Here is a 22,504-nt window from a genome sequence, read left to right as displayed (position 1 = left end):
GGTAAATTTAGTTTGGGGTATACTGAGTTGGAGCAGGCAAAAAATTTTTGGAAGGAGATATCAAGTAGGCAATTTTAAATGTGACAGCATATCATAAAAACTTGGGGCAGGGAACACTCAATCTTCTGGAGCAGACAAAACTGTAAAAAGATAGCACAGATAAAGAAATGAACGTCCTATATAGACTGAAACTTAAAATCCTAGTGCAAAATGTGGTTAGCCAACAGGTTGTAAAATTTTAAAAATTTAAATTTATTAGGATTTATTAATAACACAATCACACAGAATAAAGTTCAGGAATTCATCAATGATGTTCACCAATATGTGCTTCTTTGTGGCTTTTTAAACTGTATTTCTCATGATTTAGATTTATTCGTAATTTAACTGAAGTTCATACATAGTTTCACAATATGGATATTACAGGTCTTCCATCAGTAAAATTAATGAAAACATATCTTTTATGAAAGGCACATAAAGAATCTAAACTAACACATTTAAGGAATTTTGACCATTTTGAATTTCTTTACATTACAGAGAAGAAAAACAAATCCCTAAAATTAAACAGATACAAATGTAGTTTGTGGTTACCCACCCCCCAACACATATACACATACTTCAACAAATACACATCAATAAAATTCAACAAATGACAGCACGTAACTAAACTTAGAAACTGTTTACCCACAAAGCTTACTGAAAAGCTACTTTTTTCAAGATGAGTAAAAAAAAGGTGAGTAGGGTGAGGAATTTTGATGAAACGAGGTCACAAGATACATTGTGATTCATCAAAAAATAAAAAATAAAAAGACTACCGAAGTTCGATATCTAGCTGATATATAACACTTATTTGAGCATACATACAATCACTGACATTATTAAACACTATTACTCATTTTCTAAGTGTAATTGCCTGTTTCATTCTCAGAAATAGCACAATTTAAAAAGAAATATAAACTCAAGCAAGAGGAAATTTGAACAATGTAAGAGAAAAAGTAATTTTAATATGATAATTAAGTTTGAAACTAGTTACATATACGAATTAAAAGCTTGCATTATATCAGCAGCAGTATATTTAAAGGTCTTTCTTGTTATCTTCCAAAGAGCTATCATATATGCTAGGTACAAGGGATTTCCCAAAGGAAATACACAAATGAATGTCTCAAAATTCATTATGCTGACATATTTTTTACCCCAAATATCTCTCATCATTCACCTAAACTTAGTTATAAATAAAAAGGTAGTTATTTAGAGTGTATAAAAATTAATCTGGCATCACCTTTAAGGCAATGCATGAATAATACCATCCAAATATTAAAATTCCAAGTGAAAACAAACCAACTGAATAAAAATTAAGTATAAGTCTAAGATAGTATATCCTCGAAATATGAAATTTTCATTTTTTAAACAAAATCCAATGTAGAGTCAGATCAGCATGCACTCTTAAAAGAAAAAATGAAATGCACACAATGTTTAAATAATTGATTCAAAGGCAGGTATATTGAATTCTCTTTAAGAACATTAAAAGAAATCATGTTAGTAAAATAGTCTGTGCCATGTTTGTACAAATAACATTTTTATTACAGGTATACATATAACCAAGATAAGGACTACAATGTTTCCTAATATTAATTACTGTACTTAAAAATTTATAGGACATGAACTTAAATAAAGCTGTTTAAAACTGGCAAACAGTAATAGTCTGTAATTCAGTACAAAGTACTTAATATTTGTTATTTCTAAAGCCATCACGCTAGAATTGTTAAGTTGCCACTCTTAAAACCTTAAAGTAACGTGGAAAACTAAAGTTATAAATACATGTATACAACATTTGCATATTTACACTTACGTAGAAAGCATCAATACACTAGAGTCCTGCTTTAACACTGCCTTTAGTTTCACACTGCAGGACCCACCTTTTAACATTTAAGAAAGGTCCTTCTGTTACTTTCAGTTACAAAAACAAAACAGAACAACTTTGGTCAGGTTCCAGGTGCATTTGCCATAAGCTACATTCTGTGTTGCTGCAAGACTTTAGAGAGATCCACACATAAGTACTCATTTGGTCTGAAAATGCATTTTACCGTTAACTGCGAAACTTAGAAAAGACCACAATCTTTTAGATTATTTTTTATGATGACATCTGTTACAGCATCAAAAACAAACTGCACATTCTTAGTATCTGTGGCACATGTGAAGTGGGTGTATATTTCCTTTGTGTCTTTTCTTTTATTGAGGTCTTCAAACTGACACTGAATATATGCAGCTGCCTCTTCATATGTGTTTGAGCCTGAGATGGGAAGGGGAAAGAAACATAGGTGAAAAGTTAAAATAGTATACAGCTAAGCAAAATGAACCTTAAATTATTGAAATCAGTTTCATACATATACAATATGTGGATTCTATAATTTTATTTTCCTTTCCAGAATGAGAGAAACTATTCCTTCTAAATGAAAAATACCCAATCTTAACTACCCTTTAATGACCAATAGTTTACCCTTTAAAAAACTCCCCAAACCAAAAACACAGTTTTCCACATTCCACTGATCGTTGTTCCTGCCTCAGTCTCCAAGCGCCGGATTCCCCTTCTTTCTTCTCCCTTGTACTCTACATCACAACAATGAACCACTCAGTTCCCTGATGGTGGCATGCTATTTCAGTTCTAGCCTAGTGTCTGGTCAAGCAATGCTGACCGAATACTGATCATTATTTTTTATTCCCTTTCTTATATACATGTTAATTAGCATTTCTTACTCATTTTGTTAAAAAAATTATACAAGGGTCTACAATGTGGTTTATGGCTATGATGTTACAAAAAAGTTAATGACACACTCCTGCTTTCAGGTAACTGACTAAAGACTTCTGAATACAAACACTTCCAGACATTGGCAGTATCTAAAGATAATCACATGCATAATGTGACTCAGTAATTGTTTCTAGATGTATCCCTGACAGAACTATATAAATATGTTCACTATATAAAGACTTTTATGTTCAACATATAAAGACTTAATAGCAGAAAGTCTAGTTTAGGAAAGAATCCAGCTAATAAATTCCAGCATATTCATAAAACAAGCTGCCACACAGTCATGAGAATGGAAGTACTACTGCTACACACAATAATGTGTATGAGTTTAATAAACATACTGTTGAACAAATAAAGCCAGACACAAAGAGTATACACTGTATGACTCAACCGAGATTTAAAAAATAAAAGTTTGACAACAATCAAAGTTAATCATCAATATGTCATGTCAGGGGGATTGGGGGGGCAGGGATCAGTTACATGGGAAGGTGCATGATGGGGCTTCTGGGTATCTGGAAATGTTCTACTTCTTCACCTGAATGGTGAATACACCAATATTTTCACTTTCAAAAATTCGAGAAGCTTCACATTTGTGCTGTGTGTGTATATATTTTATATATGTACATATATCACACATCAACCAAATGTCCATTTGAAAAAAATTTGTTAAATTTCTCTTTTGCAGTAAAAACACAAAATTATTTTCCCGGCTTTCAAGGTCCTCTAATATTCAGCCTGCTTTGTAGAGCCATTCTGAGATCCTCTGTTCCATGTCTGAGATTCACTCCATGTCATGAGAACCCAATATACAAACTGCCGCCTGTTACTGCGGTGCTTCCCCTCCAGTCAGTTCACCAGCTGTTTCTGTATCTTGGCTGCTGTAAAAAATGCTGCAATAAACATGGGGGTGCCTATATCTTTTCAAGTTAAGTGTTTTTGTTTTCTTCAGATAAATAACCAGAGGTGGAATTGCTGAATCCTATGGTGCTTCTGTTTTTAATTTTTTGAGGAACCTCCATACTATTTTACACAGTGGCTGCACCAACTTACATTCCCACCAACAATGCACAAGGGTTCTCTCTTTTCTCTACATCCTCACCAACATTTGTATTTTTTGTCTTTTTGATACTGGCCATTCTAACAGGTGTGAGGTGACAGCTCGTTGTGGCTTTGATTTGTATTTCCCTGATGATCAGTGATGTTGAACACCTTTTTATGGACCTGTTGGCCACCTGTATGCCTTCTTGGAAAAATGTCTATTCAGATCTCTTGTGCATTTTTTATTGGGTTATTTGGGGTTTTTTCTTTATTGTTGTTTGTTTTGCCATTGAGTTGTATGAGTTCTTTACATTTTTAGATATTAATCTCTTAGCAGGTATATAATTTGCAAATATTTTCCCCCATTCTGTAATTTTAATTTTTTGAGGAACCTCCATACTATTCATTTTGTCAGTGCTCTCCTTTGTTGTGAAAAAAAAGCTTTTCAGTTTGATATAGTACCACTTGTTTATTTTGGTTTTGTTGCCTTTGCTTTTGATGTCATTCCAAAAAGTCACTGATGTCAACTGATTTTTGTATGTTAATTTTGTATCCTGCAACTTCACTGAATCATTTATTAGTTTGAGCAGTTCTGTGGTGTAGTTAGAGTTTCCTAGAAAGAGCATCGAATCATCTGCAAATAGTGAGTTTTTCTTCTTTTCCAAATTAAATGCCTTTTTTTCCTTGCCTAATTTCTCTAGCTAGGATTTCCAATACGATGTTGAATAAAAGTAGTGAGGGTTGGATTCCTTGCCTGTCTTGTTCCTGATTTTAGAGAAAAAACTTTTAACTTTTCACCATTGAGTCTGATGTTAGCTGTGGGCTTGTCATATATGGCCTATATTATGTTAAAGTACATTCCCTCTGTACCCACTTTGTTGAGAGTTTTTATCATAAATGGGTGTTGAATTTTGTCAAATTATTTTTCTGCATCTATCATTATCCCACAATTGTTAAAGTGGTATAACACACTGATTAATTTTCAAATGTTGAACCATCTCTGCATCCCTGGAATAACTCTCATGTATGGTATATGATCTTTTTAATGTATTGCTGAATTTGGTTTGCTAACACTTTAAGAATTTTTGTATTTGTGTTCATCAGGGATATTGGCCTGTAATTTTCTTTTCTTGTGGTGTCCTTGTTTGGTTTAGATGTCAGGGTAATGCTGGCCTTGTAAAATAACTTTGGAAGTGTCCTGTCCTCTTCTAGGTTGGAAGAGTTTGAGAAGAACTGGTAACAATTCCTCCTTAAATGTTTGATAGAATTCACCAGTGAGGCAATCTGGTCATGGACCTTTGTTTTTTGGAAAGTTGTTGGTTATTCATTCAATCTTCTTACTAGTAATAAGTCTGTTCAGATTTTCTATTTCTTCATGATTTAGTCTTGGTAAGCTATATGTTTCCAGGAATTTATCAATTTTTTTCTAGGTTGTCCAAATACATTTTAACTCAAGTGGCTAGCAGACAACCATATACTTTTACAAATAAAAAATTCATTTATTTTTTTAAATCATAGTAAGGTTGGTGCTCTGAAATTCTAAAGCAGTAAACAGTGTCTCGTTCATACAGAAGCTAATGTGACCCTGTATTAAAAATGTTATGGGAAAACAGCTTTCACTGAGTGTATAACTTAATTTCTAGTATATATTCTAGGTAGCTAGTTATATTACTTAATCCCAAGAGCAGCAAGATACATGAATAAACTAATGAGCACATTTCTCAATCTGATTTCAGTCATAAAAAAGAATGGCAAGGATGGGGCTGGGGGATGAGAAAGTATTTCCAAATGTGATAGAACTGTCCTAAATAAAGGTAAGTATAGATGATAACCTGGTTCCAGAATGGAGAATTGGGAGGTCAATGATAATATGAAAGTAGAGATTTGAGAGAAAAAAAAATATATATCATAGGTTTAGTTTGAGTTTCAGGTGCTGAAAAAAAAGTACACATTCAACAAGCAATTTGAGATGCAAGCTTGAGGCTCTAGGGAGAAATTAGAGTTGACAGCAGAATTTAACATGGTGAGAATAAATGTGACTATGAAAGGATGAGAGTGCTAAAAGATTATAGGACCAGATGGAATGTGGAATGTGGAGAACTGTCAACATATAGGTAAAAAGAAGAGAAGAGAGGAGCAGACAGAGGTAGGCAATAAACTGAGTAGTGAGAGGCTATGTAGCGTTCTTCCATAGAAAGCATAGCCACAAGAATTAAGAGTTGAGGGTGAAGCAAGAGGCGACTGAATCAATAATTAGAACATGCAGTGAAGATTAAATTATAATCTTAAACAAGGAAGGTGAAAGATTAATATGATACTCTCTTCGTTCAAAGATTCTGAGATCAAGAATTCCTATTTACATAAGGAAAATTCTTGTATACACTGTATACTTGGCAAAGAAACAGCTAACAAGTATATTCTTGGTTGCTCTGAAATCCCTGTAGGTGTGTGCTATTTATGGACTCATTTGGGTACTCTAATATTCATACAAAATGGCCATTTCATAATAGGAAATGACAAAAATAAACTGAAAGATGAAAAGTAGAGCAAAACTGAGCTACCTTAATTCTGGATAACTTTAATCTTGGAATTAGAACCATAATTTTATTCCTAATAAGCACTAAAAATGTTCCTGAATAAGATGACTTAGGATACTATGACTTTCAAAAAGAATACAACACATTTTAACATAAGCAACTGTGTCAAATTATTTTGAACTGAAATGTAACTTTGCAGTATACAAATGAGTAGTATGATTATATTTATCGAAGAACCTCCCTCACCCTCTGGTTCCAATGAGAATTTAATTAAATGTAGTCTGCCTGTTAATGGTGTGGGTACAGGAGTGTGACAGACTTAGGTCCAGATTTGGATTGTCACTTCATTAAGTCCCAGTGTTCCCACCTTTATGAATGGGAAATAAGAGCACTAATATCACAGGGCTGTTCTAACATCACCTGTGAAAAGGTAGCAAATACTTATTGTACTATTTACTCAATAGAAGATTAAAATTTAGTTTACAATGAAACAAATTCTTGAGATTTTTTTTTTTTTTAAACAAATTCTTGAGATTTTTTTTTAGGAAGGATGGAGTGAGTAACTTCTGTCAATTAGCTAAATTAACCAAACTCTTCAGAATATTTAGATTTAACTCATGTAAACCAGTGGTAATCAAACTTTTTTTTTAAGGCACAAAGTTCTCTTCATAAAAATAAAATCTATTCAGAAATCCAATATATAAAACAAATGAAAACTAAGTTTCTCTGCTTTAATAAGAGAGCAGTTGTGAGTGTGTGGCGGGGGCGGGGCGCTCCTTGCATCCATTTTCAACAGCAGCTCAGGTTTTCCAAGGAACTAAACCATAACCAGTGTTTTAGCCCAACTTCTATCTTAAAGATGGGGTGCTGAAACGTAGGTAAATTAACTGCCTTGTTCAAGATCGAACAGCTTATTATGGAAAAGCCAAGACTGTATCTCAGGTCTCCTTTTCTTACTGCAGACCATTTTCCATAGTAGTAAAATTCAAGCACCATTAATAGTCTCATTACCAAAGTTTAGATTTCCTGAAACCTTCCCTAAAGCTCCTGAGTTGTTAGCTACTCGCAAATTTTTTCATTTTTTCCCCTTAGTTATTGTTCATGCTCCTTTGAAGTAGCATGTGGCACTGCTATTGTTTATTAATACATACGTCTGAGATTACACAGTGAGAAGGGATCTTATTTATTGTACTCACACAATACATGACACAAGATCTATTAAGGAAATGAAGAAATCAGTATTTAAAATTTATGAAGACTTGTCATCACAGAAAATTATGTAACAGCTTTTCCATAAAATGAATGTTATTTTAAATAATCTAATCCGAACATCAAGTAACTACCTGTGCTTGAATGTAGTTTGATAAGTAATTGCTCTTAAAGGTAAGAATGATTAAGCCAAGGGATTCAACTCAATAACAAATCTTGCCTTAGGAGAACTTTCACTTAGAAATACATGACACAACAAGTTATCTACAGAAAGTAAAATACCTGCATATTCTGGATAGCATATAGTGAGGGGGCTCTTTTTGATTTTCTCTTCGAAGAGATCCTTCTTGTTTAGAAAAAGTATAATAGATGTATCTGTAAACCATTTGTTGTTACATATGCTGTCGAACAACTTCATGCTTTCATGCATTCGATTCTATAATAGAAAAGAATATAATCAGTTTGTCATAATGGCAAGGATTTTGAGAAATAGTACTGTTAAAAAATAAATGTAACAAAATAGAGCTTAGTCAACTGAAAAATAGATAATATAGCACGAAATTACATTTCTGGCACTTAAAATCAAACACTTTGATTTTAGGTGAGGTGAGTGTCCACATCACTCATTACTTTTGCAGTCAATCAGTACAGGCTGAGTGTCCACTACGTGTCACTCTGCCTGGGAATATCCTGCTGCAGGACCTTGCACTCTAGAGATTCCAAGTGCGAACATTTGAAAATATATCATTATTACAGAGTTAACTGAAGTTTCCATTAGAAGTGGAAGTTTTTAAAGATTAATAAATTAAACTGTGCAAGCTGAAGCAATTAGCCCAATGCCCTAAATATAAAGGTATGTTAAGGAAGGAAACCTCCGATCCCGTTTCCTGCCCTTCCAGTATCTGGTTTCAAAAAGGGTACTGATATGTTTGATAGTGAGTGCCAAAATTATAGAAATGAATATATGATAATACATTGCACCATAACTGGATATTTGATTTAAAAAATATAAAACTGTGTCTACGGCCATGCTACCCTGAACAAGCCCGATCCCGTCTGATCTTGGAGGCTGAGCAGGGTTGGGTCTGCTTAGTACTTGGATGGGAGACCACCTAGGAAGACCAGGTGCTGTAGGTTTAAAAAAATTAAAAAAATAAAAATAAATAAAATAAAAAATAAGGAATTGTAAGCTGACAAGGTCCTTGCAATCTGTGAGGTTAACCAAGTGTTGCCTCGCCTAAATAAAAAAAAAATATATATATATATGTGTGTGTATGTGTGTGTATATATATATATATATTTATATATATGTATGACATTTTTACCTTTTTGTACTGAAGTTAATTTGACAGTTTTAATATTTTACTTAAAAATAGTTCCCCAAGAATAATGGTATATTGAAATATACCTGAAAATTACATAGCAATAGCAAGGTATGACACAGATCTAAGATTACTGAACTGGCAGAAGTAATAAGTTAAGAAAAAGAAGCCTCGGACTATTATGAACCTTTTCATTCAGTATGTAGATACTATCAGATATAAGAAATATACAGTTAAGCACATAGGGTTGAGGTGAGATTAATTCTCAGTCTTTTCCTTTTTCTCAAGAGCCATCTGTGCTTCTTTAGTATGCAAAGAGAAAAGTTGGAGAAAAGAGCTCAAACTTTCAAATAATTTAGACATCAGCGAAAATTTCTCAATAATTCTCAGAAAAATTCTTGGCAACACTTTCAGCTCTTCATATTTCATGCTCAATCTTTAAAAGTGGTTCTACTTGCCATTTCTTCATCTTCGGCTAGAACTAGGTCATAGTCACTCAGCGCCACACAGAAAATGATGGCGGTCACTCCTTCGAAGCAATGGATCCATTTCTTCCGCTCAGATCTCTGTCCTCCCACATCAAACATTCTGTAGTGAAAAAATAATGAATCTGACATCATATTACATGTCTAAAAACTCCGAGGAGTTTGACAGTATCAACAAACATGCAACAAACTACAGGGGGAATGGGAGATGAAAAGGAGAAAAGGACTTTTCTGGGAGAAAAGTAATAGCAGAAATTGGTTTTTAAAGTGGAAAAATAATTCCGCGGGTTTTTAAAAATTTTTGATTAAAGGTAGGGTATTTCAAAGCCAAAAACCTTCAAAACAACACGTGCGTTAATACCTGAGAACACTCATCACATTAAAACAAATAGAAATGAATAGACTGCACTATGTATAAACACAGAAGTCACATGAAGCAACTAGGGAATGCAGAGAGAATAGAGAATAGAATATTCAATCTGCCAGTGTCATGAAACATTTGAGGCAGAGGACAAAGGCCCCTCTTCTCGCAAAATCTTTTCTCTCAGAAGCAATAAGCAGGACTTTGACATGAAAGAGAAATCATTCCAGGTACGAAAAAGCTGAGTGAGTCATATTCAGATAGAGGCCAATAGATTACCTAAATTAAAAAGTAAACCAGGGTATAAAAAAAATGTGAGAGATGAAATATGAGATACACGGGTGGCCCTAATGAATAGTCTTAAAATTCAGAGTGCAAAAATTCAATTTTTACATAATATACAACAGCAGATCACAGTAGGTTAGTGTACAGTGTAAGCAACACGATTCAAAAGTATAAAGACAGTGATTTTTCCTCTTTTTCTGTAAAAGTTTACTAAGTTAAGCTAAAGTTGAAATTCGCATAGAGTATGTTATGCAACCTAGAAATAATCGCTTATATAATGGAAACACTATGCAAACTGGTACATTTTTAAAGGCTCCATTTATCTAGATGGTGCACTAATTAAAACAGTCCCTATTTAATTCTTAGAGAGCAAAAAGAATTTTCCCCGCAGTATTGGCCTATAACTCAAATCTGAGTACATCAACTAGTATTTATCATCATTTAAGTGGCCTTCATTTTATTGATTTAGTTAGTAAATTGTTCATTAAGTTTAAAAATGCTATATAACACAATGATTCTACCACAGAATAAAATGGGTAAGATATGAAAAGGACAGCTGGTAATAAAGATCAAACAAGAACGAAATAAACTAAAATGATTACGCATTTGTTAAACTGCCAAGGAACACAATATGAAAGAACTTTACCAAAAAGATATTTTGTAATTATTTTTAATATATTTTAGATAACTTCTCTGATCAAAGGTCACATATTTCCTGACCATTCGATATAAAGTAACACTCAAACCCACCCCATCCCACATTTTCCCTCTATAATAGTTGGTTTTATATGTCAGTTTGGGTAGGCTATCATATGTTATTTCACTGAATGAACATGAATCTATGTGCTGCTGTGAAGGTATTTTATAGTTGTGGTTAATATCTATAATCAGTTGACTGTCAGCAAAAGAGATTATTCTTGATAATGTGGGCAGACCTCGCCTTTTCAGAAGAAAGGCCTTAAGAGCAAAAACCAAAGTTTCCCAGAGGAAAAAGAAATTCTGCCTAAGACTGAAGCGTCAGTTTCCATCAGAGCCTGCCCTACAAACTTTGGACTTGTCCAGCCTCCAAAGTCATGTAAGCCGATTCCCTGAAATAAAGAGAACCTACTGGTCCTGTTTCTCTGGAGAACACTGACTGATACCGATTTTAGTACACAGAGTGGGGTGCTACTGTAACAAATACCTAAAAATGTGCAAGTGGCTTGGAATTAGGTAATAGGGTAAGAATACTGAATTACTTGACAGAATAGGCCAAGACTGCCTTGAAATGATGGCTGGTTAGAAATATGGACACTAAAGGAGATTTTGGTGAGACTTGGATGGAAGTGAAGAGAATGGCAGAAAATCATGATGAACACAATGTTAGGAGAGAAATGTATGTTAAAGATACTTTTTATGAGATCGCAGAAGGAAATGAGACCCATGTTATTAGACACTAGAGAAGAGACAATTTTTTTAAGTGGCAGAAACACTGCTTAGCTGTGTTCTCATACTGGATTTAAGATAGAACTTGATTATTTAGCTGAGGAAATTTCTCAAAAGCAAAGTATGCCTCATTTCTTCTTGCTCTTATAGTGAAATATAAGAGGAAAGAGAAACTATGGTATGAGCTGTTAAGCAAAAAGGAACCAGACACACAGGGAAGAAGACCATGTGATGAAGGCCCAAAATTGGAGTGATGCGGCTATAAGCCAAGGAACACTAAGGACTGCCAACCACCAAGAGCTAGAAGGAGGCAAGGGAAGATTCTTTCCTATAGCCTCCAGAAGGAGTATAGCCCTGCTGACACACTGACTTCAAATCTCTGGCCTTCCGAACTGTGAAAGAATAAGCTTCTGTTATTTTATGCCACCTAGTTTGTGGCACTTTGTTACAGCAGCTTTATTTTTCACTATAGCAATTATCATCCCCTGCGTATTAAATATTTATTTACTTCACACTCCCTACACCCCACATACACAATGTAAAGACAAAAACTTTATTTTGGTCACTTTACATCCCCTATACAGGACTACACAAGTACTTCATAAATATTTGTTGAATAAATAAATGAACTGTGTCTGCAGAATATTTTAAAACACTTTCAAACAATAACAGACTAGCTTTACCACCTTAAAGATCTAGATTTTCCAGCTATGCTGTGAGAATGTTAAATAAAGAGCTTTAACTTGACAAGTAATTTAATACAGAAAAAAAATCTCTTCAATTTAATTTAGAAATGAATGAGGGTCATTGATATGTTGATCATAAACAAAGAACGGTCCATCTAAGCCAGTGCTTCTCAAACTTTAGTGTGCATCAGAACCACCAGGTACGAACAGTTGATGCTGTTGATCTGAGGACCATACTTTGAAAATTCATAAGCCAAGGGGCAAAAATGCCTAAGAACTGATATTATAATGATTGGATTGTGCAGAGAGTATTGTTTCATGTATACATTAGAAATTGTCTTCATTTCTATTAAACAAAAACAGAACAAAATTATAATATGTTCTTCATATGAAAAGAGGAGACTTTTGACTAGCATCTAATAGGGACTGAATCTGAGTTTTCTTAAGTTTGTTTGTTTGTTTTTTAGAGGGAATCAGGGAAGATGAAAGGGGATACTGGAGATCATGAAATGTGCTGACTTATCTTCAAACTGTCATGTAGTACCATTGTGACCAAGACTGGTACAAAGCTAGTTGACCACATATATAGGGATCAACCCCACAAATACGACATTGCACTCCAACACCTATTATACATTTATATTACCTAGAGAAAAAAAAAAATAGAAATGTCTTATATTATGATAATATTATAATAGCAGGGATGCTATAATTCGATATTTGGCAAAAATATCGTAGTAAAATAAAACTGTTGATTCTTTAAAGCAAAATAATCCATGTAGACGCTTTCTACCATAAATGCCTAGTCAGAGGATAAGATATATTTTTAAAATATAATGCCTTATTGCCGCATTTTGAATTTACTTCCAATCATACCACAAAATAAGTGAAATTGAAATTTTACATCAGCAGTTAAAATCAGACAATGAACTATAACACAAAACACAAAAAATGATAAACACGCTCGAGTCCCCAGTAGAATTATTCTAAGTACATTTATGCCTTCATTATCCTTAGGATCATTTAACACATAAAAAGCAAATCTGGAACCATATGTTAGCAATGATAGTAATTTCAAAGAATTCTAATCCAAAATAAGACAAAGTTTATCTGAATTCAGTTCCTGACAAACCTATGTTTAAGTCAGCAAGTGAAAACAGTAACTAAATACCTCCTGTGAAATTCTACCTCACCAAAGGAGACTAAACAGAGCAAAACAAATGGACTTCCTGGAAGGATCATGGTGAGAGACAACTTTACTGAATCCTAGTACTTGCCTATTGTTGAAATGACAAGTCTGAAAAATCTAGGATGACAATAAACAGTATGGTCTGAAAACGAATGCTTAAGGTGAACGTAACCAGACTGAAAGTGAATTTCACAATCAGATTGCCTTAGGTACCAAATAACTGACTTAGTATTTACTATTGCCATTTCTCATAATTTACAGAACTCTCCTTTCTACATCACTTCCTTTATAGGTAATAACTCATTTGATATTTAAACTTTTGACAATGTGCAAGATAGTAACACTCTTTGTTAAGAATCTTAACCAGGTTTGCCCATTTACTTAACAGGGGCATGGATCTAGAATCCTTACTTGCTAATCCCATACCCACGCGTTTTCTCCTCAAGCATTGAGGTTAGAACAAAACCATTATCTGAACATAACAGTTTAAGTTTGCTATAGAATATGGTCTTTAAAGCAAGGTAAATAAAAAGCAAAAAATCAGAATCTAAGGTGACCTAGAGTTTAAAAAAAATTTTAAAGCTTCATTCTAACAGTGAACTTCCTTATAATTAAAATCACTTCATAATTTTCTCAGATAAGATATATCAGATTATTTAAAATAACAATATTTTCCTGAGTTTAACCATTTAATATTCTAGAAGTAATAAGCAGATCAAAGAGGTAAATGATTTCAATAAGAGATGAGAGCAAAAAAAAAAAATTCCCACTGACAGCTTAAAACATAGTTAAACAGAAAAACAAAAAGCAGATGCAAAACCATACGGTGTATTAAAGCACAAAGCTACAAGGTCAGATAAATTAATTATGGTCTATATCTTTAAGAAGCAGGGCAATGTTTGTTTTTTGGAGGGAAGCTGCTATGGAAAATTGAAATTGAATTTTAATTTTCTGGAAAATTCAATTATATAAACCACTGAACATGAGATAAATTGGTGATAAATGATAATAACAAATGTATTTTAAAATACTTATGGAGGGAATCAGAGGTATAGTTGCATATATTTAATTGTGCTTTCCACAACTTGTCACTGTCAGCTTCTTTATGAAGTGAGTTAATGGTTATTTTTGTTTATCTTTGACTAGGAACCTTTTTTTAAGATCTTTTGAGAAACTGCTTTATCATTACTGTTTCACAGCATTAGTGTTAACTGAAGCAGTTTTTCACATACTTTGAAAATTGTTACTTACTGGAAAAAGAAAAATGTAGTTCTGTAAATGTGAATATAATGTTTGCCTGAACTTTCCTGAGCCTCCTTCATTATAAAATGAGCGAACTGAACAAAATGAACTCCGAGATCTCTTCACTTCTGAAGGCTACTACAATTCAGTGCTTCCCTCTTCAGGCCTCAAAGAGTTAATAATCAGTACACTCTAAATTAAATGAACATTTTTTCATCAAGAAATAGTGTAAATATCAGTTTGCATGAATACAAATTTTCCTGAAAAAGTTTTAAAAGGTATCTTTTAACTATTTCCATAAATAAGCATATACCTATCAGTAAAACTCATAGCTTTCTACCTGAAAATAGATGGCAACACTTTCCCAAAATATACATTAGAGCAGTATTTCCTATTTAGAAATAAAAGCCAAAAACTATTTTTATTTGTCACTGTGAAAAATATAAGTGTAATGAATTTGTACGGCTATTTTTCTTAAATAAAAAGATAAATATTCCTAAGAATGTTTCTTGCCCTTTTTCACCCCAAAATTCTTTTTTCCAATCATCCAAGAAAATATTTTGTAATTCCAACTCCAAATTTTTTAAAACTTTTATAACTTTTTCCTAAACAATGTTTTATATCTAAATTTGTAAATCATATGCTTTGAAGCTACTCACTTAAAGTGAAGATCTTTGAAAGTAAAATGGGTTTCAACAATTCCTGTAGTTTTCACTCTAGTTCTGAGAACATCTTGTTGAGTTGGGATGTAATTTGGTTGTGCTATTCTGTCCAAATCATTCAAATAGCTGAAAAAATAAACAAAAAAAATATGCTAATAGTTAATATAGCCAATAAAGATTATCTAAATCAAAGAGTAAGACATTTTGATGCATGCAATATTCCAAGTTACTGGAAATTTTTACATTTTTGTGTAATCATGTAATACAACCAATTTAAGTTTATATCTTACACAACTCTCACTGAAATGAAAATGTTTATACTTCTCCAGCCACAAAACTCTTCTAACATTTTTTAAATGTTACGTACTTTGTTTCTTAAAGACAGTAGTTAGTAATTCTCCTTGTTGGGAAATAAAACAGACTAATAATAACTTCTTAAATACCCCAAATAACTGTATACCATGTTTCTTAAAATTCTTCATTTTATTTTTTTTTTAATGTAGCACTATGTTTATGTTCTAGATGTTACTATTTTGTTGAGGTTATTGATGCATGCAATATTCCAAGTTCTAGATGTTACTATTTTGTTGAGGTTTTTAAAAGTCTCGTTTTTTGAGAGGGTAGTGAGGAAACCTCTGGCAAAAGGCTGAATTCGATGTTCCTTTTTAACCAGCCTTCTGATACAGACAGGAAAACATTATACATGATCCTTCACTCTGCATTTTACTGGCTCTCTAAATCAGTATTCATATTTTACTTCTGATTTTAGTCACTCATTCAACCCTCTCTGCCAATGATGCCAAACATGTTATATGAAAATAACATACCCTGCAAATAATTTTGTGTAGTTTTGTGTCTAATTATATAGTAGAGACCATAATGTTATAGAAAGTAGAGGAATAGAGATTAATGTGAACCTGAGTAGTTAGAGAAGGATTTATGGATAGTGAGGGGTGTTAACAGAAATCTGAATGATGGGACAGAAAAAAGGAATGTCATTCATATTGGGACAAGCAGTGTAACAGTATGGAGGAAGGAAGGGTCACATCTTGTTTCTCAAGAAGTAAGGTCACTGATAGGTTATGCACATCCAAAAATGCAAGAAGTCTGGAATGAATCCTAATGTCTCGTGAATGTGGGGAGCATCACTGCATTGTTTTGTAATACTAGTGGAGGTTGTGAAAGTATTTAGAAAATAAATTTAAGTACAGAGAGGCACCAACTATTACAACTTTAATTGATGTTTATCTTCTGAAACTATCCTTAGTCATTTAGAACAGGGTCTTGCAAACAAAAAAGAGCTCAATGAATACTTGATTTGTTGAAGACTGGAATTTCTAGAGCTAGAAAAATATCTAAACACTGAATTAGTAACCAAAAATGTTTTAAACAGCTGAGTACATATATATGGTATTGACACACAAGAATACACAAAGAGATATAGCTTGAGTTACTATGCTGTACTTACTAAATTTAAAAGAATGTTATTATCTTATTATTGCATTGGGAATAATCTTCCAACACTTGATCTGTTTTTAAATCCATATACATAACAATATACCTTATTTTAAGAAAATCTGATTTAATAAACAAACTAAAAAGGCCATGGCAAGATTTTACTAATTGTCCCTATGAATTACTCTAACTACTCTTATTTAAAATGTGATTACTCATAATTTCTTTGCTTAAGACTGCTATAGTTCTAACAGACTCTTAAAAAATACATTTACACATTTTAATAGGACAAAAAAAGAAAAATAGGCAGTGTGAAAAATTCCAATTGTTTTAAATAATCAGAAATTTAAAGTATAAATTGGTACTTAGACAGTCTTAATAGACAAGGTGGCAGCATCCCCCATCTCCAGTCAAGGACTCAGAAATCAAAATGCCCTGTAACCACTATAGAGAAAAAGATTTTTAAGACTTCATTCTTGAAAATGGCTCCATCACTGCCATCTCAAGGTGAGAACTACTAACAATGAAATAATGGGGAGCCAAAACAATTTATTTTTTTTTCTATGCATGTCCAAGCACTATGCACAGGAAAGAGGGCATTGGTCAACAGACTGAGGAGGTCCAGGAAGTTCCCCTACATGGGGAAACAAAATTCAATCTATTGTCCCTGAGAAGCACTCCTTAATTATTGAAGCAGTTTCTCTTGCTGGGCTCAGCTCAGAGAACTCTTCCGACCTTAACAGTGGCTCCTCTTTAGATTTTTCTGCAGGTGCTGGTGGTGCCAAAGCATATATTTTAAGTCTAAGAGTTGTGTATTGCTCTAAAAATTTTTCTTCTAATTTGAAGACTCTGTAAAGTTTGGCTTATTATTTCGTTCATTATTAAACAAGGGCATACTGAGTGATGACTATAACATGTCAGGCAATGGAGAACACTGGGCAAAAACAGACCTTACTGAATTTATAGTACACTGGTAGTGAAAGAAAATAATCAAATAGTCTCAATATAAGTATAAATTAAGTTACCTCAAAATAAATGTAAATCTGTGAGTGCTAAGGAAGAAAATATATCATATTATGAGTACATAAAACAGAGAGAAAAGAATATTTCTTAGAAGTGAGATATCAGTTGGAGAGATGGGCTACCCATTCAATAAGATGTTACATATACATATCGAAACTACATATGTAATAATATGATTTATATATTTGTAAAACATTAAAAATACAGATTAAGAAATACAGTGTTATAAAAATTGCTATGGGTTATACAATCATGTGGATTATTTATTCATTCACATTGTATCATGTAACACATACTGAATACTCTGATGTACAACAAATAACATGCCATATAATAATGGGGTATGATTCCCGAGGCCAGGTTTTTCACTGTAGCAAAGTGTGTGTGTGTACTTACCTAGACCTTCCAATGCCTAGTATCACCTATCTAATCCTCACTTATGTCCCTAAGAACCACCGGTTTTTTGAGGATTCGGAACGAACTTTGGAAGTTAACTTTAAAATTAAAAAAAAAAACATGCTTTAAGACTAATTAATGCTACTCATATCTGCCTTGAGTATGTGTGCCAAATTATGGGGAAAAAAATACTTGATTTTTTAAATTCTATGTAGATCACCAAGCAGAAACTCCCTGATTAGGTTTTATCACAACCTGCTTTACAAACTTGCTGGGCAACTGTCTGAAAAATAAGGGCACATTTTTCTTCTAAAAAACAGTACTTAGATATCTATAAACAACACCTAATGCAACGGGGAACATAAAATTGACAATTTTCAAGTGTAAAGCTATTTTGCTCAGTGAGAAAATATCTTGGGCTCACCATGTGCCCCTTCAAATGCGGTGCATATCATTCAAGGTACCTGTTATTGGACAATTAACTCTTCTCAGGCACCATAAGTATAATGAAAAGAACCCAAATCAGTTATCCTCCTTTCTGGCTAGTCCCAGGCAAACTAGAGAGAAACCCGCATTCAGAATGAACTTTGGGAAATTCCAATTACTTTCTTGGAAATATATTGGAAACAGTCCCATTCTGCATGTTTCAATTAGAGTTACATAAGCAGGGGTCTCTTGAGACACTTTTAAACACAAAGAAAATAACAGCATTGCTATCTACAAACACACAAAGACAAAGTTTTCAAATGTTGTTATCCAGAGTTTTATAAGAATGTGCCAGCCGATTCTGCAATAAAATTGCCTTGGAAGTATATTTGACTTGCAAGTAATTATTCATGATAGTTTAGTTCTGAAGTTATGATTACTTACTAAGCTGCAGAATCATTAAGCTGGTACTCCCGGGATCTGTTGAAACAGGCTTGCACACCACTATCTTTCCACAATCTCTTTATAACTCCAGCAAGTTCTGCAGTCATAAAACCTTCTTCAGCAGCTCCAGCAAGCACAAAGAGTTGGCGGGCATCATCCTGAACATTCAAAGACCATTTTTTAAAAAAAAAGTAAAAAGGGACTCTTTACAGATTAAAAAATAAAAAGGGGGGTGGGGGTATTACAAATGATAAGTACAACAGTAAATTTCTTTTTTGTTTTTTTACTAGAGTCATAACTTATTTCTCTAAAGCACCACTTTAAAAAGTCGGCTCACCATGTTTTGTGGTTTTTCTAAAGGTATCAAGGCACTAGAAAGCTGGAAGAATGACTACACTTACAGCTTATGAGGTGATATTAAACCAACTATCTCCACTGATGGTCTGTTGTACACTGAAGATAATCACTTTTTAGAAAACATAAGAATGTATGCCTTGCTCCTCTCTCCCAAAAATGTTTCTTATCTAAGAAATACATTAACAACATTGGAGATTATTTTAAGAAAGAATATAGTTAAATGTTAGCTTTCTGATAGTCTTTATAGAAACAAAATAGGTTCATTGAAGGGAGGAATCGATGTGGAATAAACAAAAAGTTTCACAGAATAATCTGAGATTTTCAGGAGACCTTAATATGTGTACGCAGTGTATAAATCCCTTATCTGCAGTTTCAGTTATCCGAGGTCAACTGAGGCCCCAAAATATTAAATTTCCGCATCCACCGATATTATCTGCTCCTGACATCCAACCATGACATCACAGGTGGATGATTCAGGATCACCCAAATCAAATGATCCTCCTTCTGACATCATCAGAAGGTCAGTAGCAGCCTAAGGCTACATCACAATACCTACATCATTCACCTCACCTCATCTCAGCATGTAGGCATTATACATATTATCACATATCATCACAAAAAGGGTGAGTACAGTACAGATTTTGAGAGACTACATTCACATATTATAATTATTTTATTTATTATTGTTGTTAATGTCTAACTGTGCTTAATTTATAAGTTAAACATTATCATAGCTATGTATGGATAAGAAAAAACAGAGTATATATAAAGTTTGGTACTATCTGAGATTTCAGGTATCCACTGAGGGTCTTGGAACACATGCCCCACAGACAAGAGGGGATACTGTACATTAAAATCAATGGGCCAGGAGATCGGGGCAGGTGTTTGCTAACACAGGTATAGAAAACAAAATAAGCACAGCTTTGGAATAGAAATAATCATGATGAATACAGGAGACAGCATGCAAAGAATTTAAATAAAGGAATACTGTATATTAAAGCTAAATTTTCCTTAAGTTTTGAGGCTACAAATATTTAGTTATTCTGATCCACAGTAAGTCAGGGCTGTCCAAAGAAATATAATGTGAGCCACTGATGATATTCTAAATTTTCTAATAGCCACATTTCAAAATGTGAAAAAGGTAAAATTAATGTGACCATGTATTTTATCTAACCTATCATGTTATCAATATAAAATTATTAGTGAGACATTTCATATTATTTTTTATACATATTTAATCTTTGAAATCTGGTGTTTATATTATACAGACAACACATCTCAATTCAGACTAGACACATTTCAGATACTCATTAGCCACATGTGGGTGGTAGCTACAGTGTTGAACAACACAATTCTACTCTTTAGGTAATAACATGGTCCAAAAATAGGGGAGATGTGAAGTTGCTGTCTTCATAAGAGATTCTCTTTTGACTGAGACTTGTAGCTTTATGTTTATTGGGTGGATAATCCCTATTTTTTTTTCAAAGGGCATTTTTCCAAAGTATTATAGTAGATGTTTATAAAGTAGTGGCACACATAAGGTGTACAGAAGAGAAGCATTTGGTGACACCAACAAGCAAAAGGTACTAGCTGACAATATAAATTCATTCTGCTGCCAATTTGTGAAACATTTTCTTTTCAGATGGAGCCACCATCACAAAAAATAATTAAGTCTCTCAGCATGGGAACATATTAGTCGAGCATATGTTTCCCTTTTTAGTAAGTCACATGAGAAATGCATGCAGCAGGTAACACATGTTCAACATCCTCAATAAACCTCAAGGCAACATGGTTTCAAGTCATTCTTAGCACCATTTACCTAATCCCAGTAAACAATTATTCATTTTTCCAAATAATTACCATAGAGAAGTTTCTAAATCTAGTCATCTTTATTAATTAAACAACAACAAACGATTTTCTCTATCCATTTTAGAAAAGTATTTTTTCACTTAGTGAGTTTTTAAATGAGTTTCCATTATAATAAATTTATTTAATTGCAATAATATTTCTTGATACAAAGGACTAATATCTCCTGGTATGGGTCATAAGATCACATTCTCTTCACATTTTCTAGGAAGAAGCCTGAAGAAAAGACATGAGAAACTCTGGAAGCTATATTTATAAACTGCACTCTCTATGACATTCAAAAATGTCTCTTCTCACAAAATGGAAAGTAGTCTCTTTCCCTTAAAAAACTGAGAAAATTCATTTCCATGTCATTAGCAGGACATTCAGATGTTAGTAGACGAAGAGTTAAGGTATCAAATTTAAGCAGAAAGATACTTTGGACACTATTCTACCCAATTTTTGGTTTTGTATAAAAAGAACCAGAGGTGCAGAGAGATTAAGCGACTTATTTAAAGTTCCATAGCTAAGTATTCACTCACTCACATATATCCGCTAGTCAACAATTAGTAAGCAGCCATTGTCTAAGACAGGATAAATTTAAATATTGCAGAATGATGACAATGATCCTTATCTTGCCATGAAATGAGGTCTTTTCAAGATTCTTGTAAAATAACATTACTAAGAAACATTTAGAAAGATAAACATGATTGTGCCAAAACAGTGTGACATAGGGTAAAAAAGGATAGAGATTACTGAAGAAAAGACTGGAGTTTAGTCAGAAGGGCTATGGGTTAGTAAACTAGTTTGCAGGTACTCTTGAGACGCTAAAAAGAAAGAAATGTTATTTGCCAGGCAATCCATGGATCTAACCAAGTTAGTATGTTTTTGAATTACTATGAACTAAATTAAAATAAGATAGTTTGAGAATATATGTTCTAGTTCACATAACTGCATGCTTTGGGAAATTCAGGAAATAAAAATGCTAGCATGTCAAGAGACACATAATATAGTCTCGTTTTCCACTGATGGTCAAGGAACACTTAACATACTGTATTTATTTAGTGACAGAACATTTTATTTGAAACTGTCACCCACTTTATAAGAATTCGGAAGTCTGTCCTCAATGGGAAAAAGGACTTTGATAGCTATCTTATGACATATTAAGGAAGGATCATTAAAGGAAAGAAAGAACAGACTTCGTGTTTAGGAACAGAGTAGAAAAAGGAGAATTTTTAGGTCAAAAGATATCAGACTTCAGTTCCATAAGAACACTTTTTAACAATCAAAGCCATCTAAAAAGGAGGGAGGAGG

At 33.3% G+C, this 22,504-nt stretch overlaps 1 protein-coding gene and 1 pseudogene across 1 annotated transcript in view; one reads left to right on the top strand and one right to left on the bottom strand.

Moving 5' to 3' along the window:
• Window positions 1–231: 231 nt before the first annotated feature.
• GNAI1 (G protein subunit alpha i1) overlaps window positions 232–22,504 on the bottom strand; it is an 83,577-nt gene continuing 61,304 nt past the window's right edge. The window contains exons 4-8 of the mRNA XM_011365221.2: window positions 18,989–19,146; window positions 15,242–15,370; window positions 9,368–9,497; window positions 7,870–8,023; window positions 232–2,287 (exon numbers count right to left, since the gene is read on the bottom strand). Of these exons, the coding sequence (XP_011363523.1) occupies window positions 2,097–2,287; window positions 7,870–8,023; window positions 9,368–9,497; window positions 15,242–15,370; window positions 18,989–19,146 (762 nt within the window). The 3' untranslated portion in view covers window positions 232–2,096. The remainder of the gene's footprint in view (window positions 2,288–7,869; window positions 8,024–9,367; window positions 9,498–15,241; window positions 15,371–18,988; window positions 19,147–22,504) is intronic.
• LOC111743131 lies at window positions 8,606–8,724 on the top strand (annotated as a pseudogene).

The sequence above is a fragment of the Pteropus vampyrus genome, unplaced genomic scaffold, assembly GCF_000151845.1.
Source record: "Pteropus vampyrus isolate Shadow unplaced genomic scaffold, Pvam_2.0 Scaffold107, whole genome shotgun sequence".
Lineage (NCBI taxonomy): Eukaryota > Metazoa > Chordata > Mammalia > Chiroptera > Pteropodidae > Pteropus > Pteropus vampyrus.
Note: the sequence above shows the minus strand (reverse complement) of the source record. Positions and strands in the feature narration are given on the sequence as shown.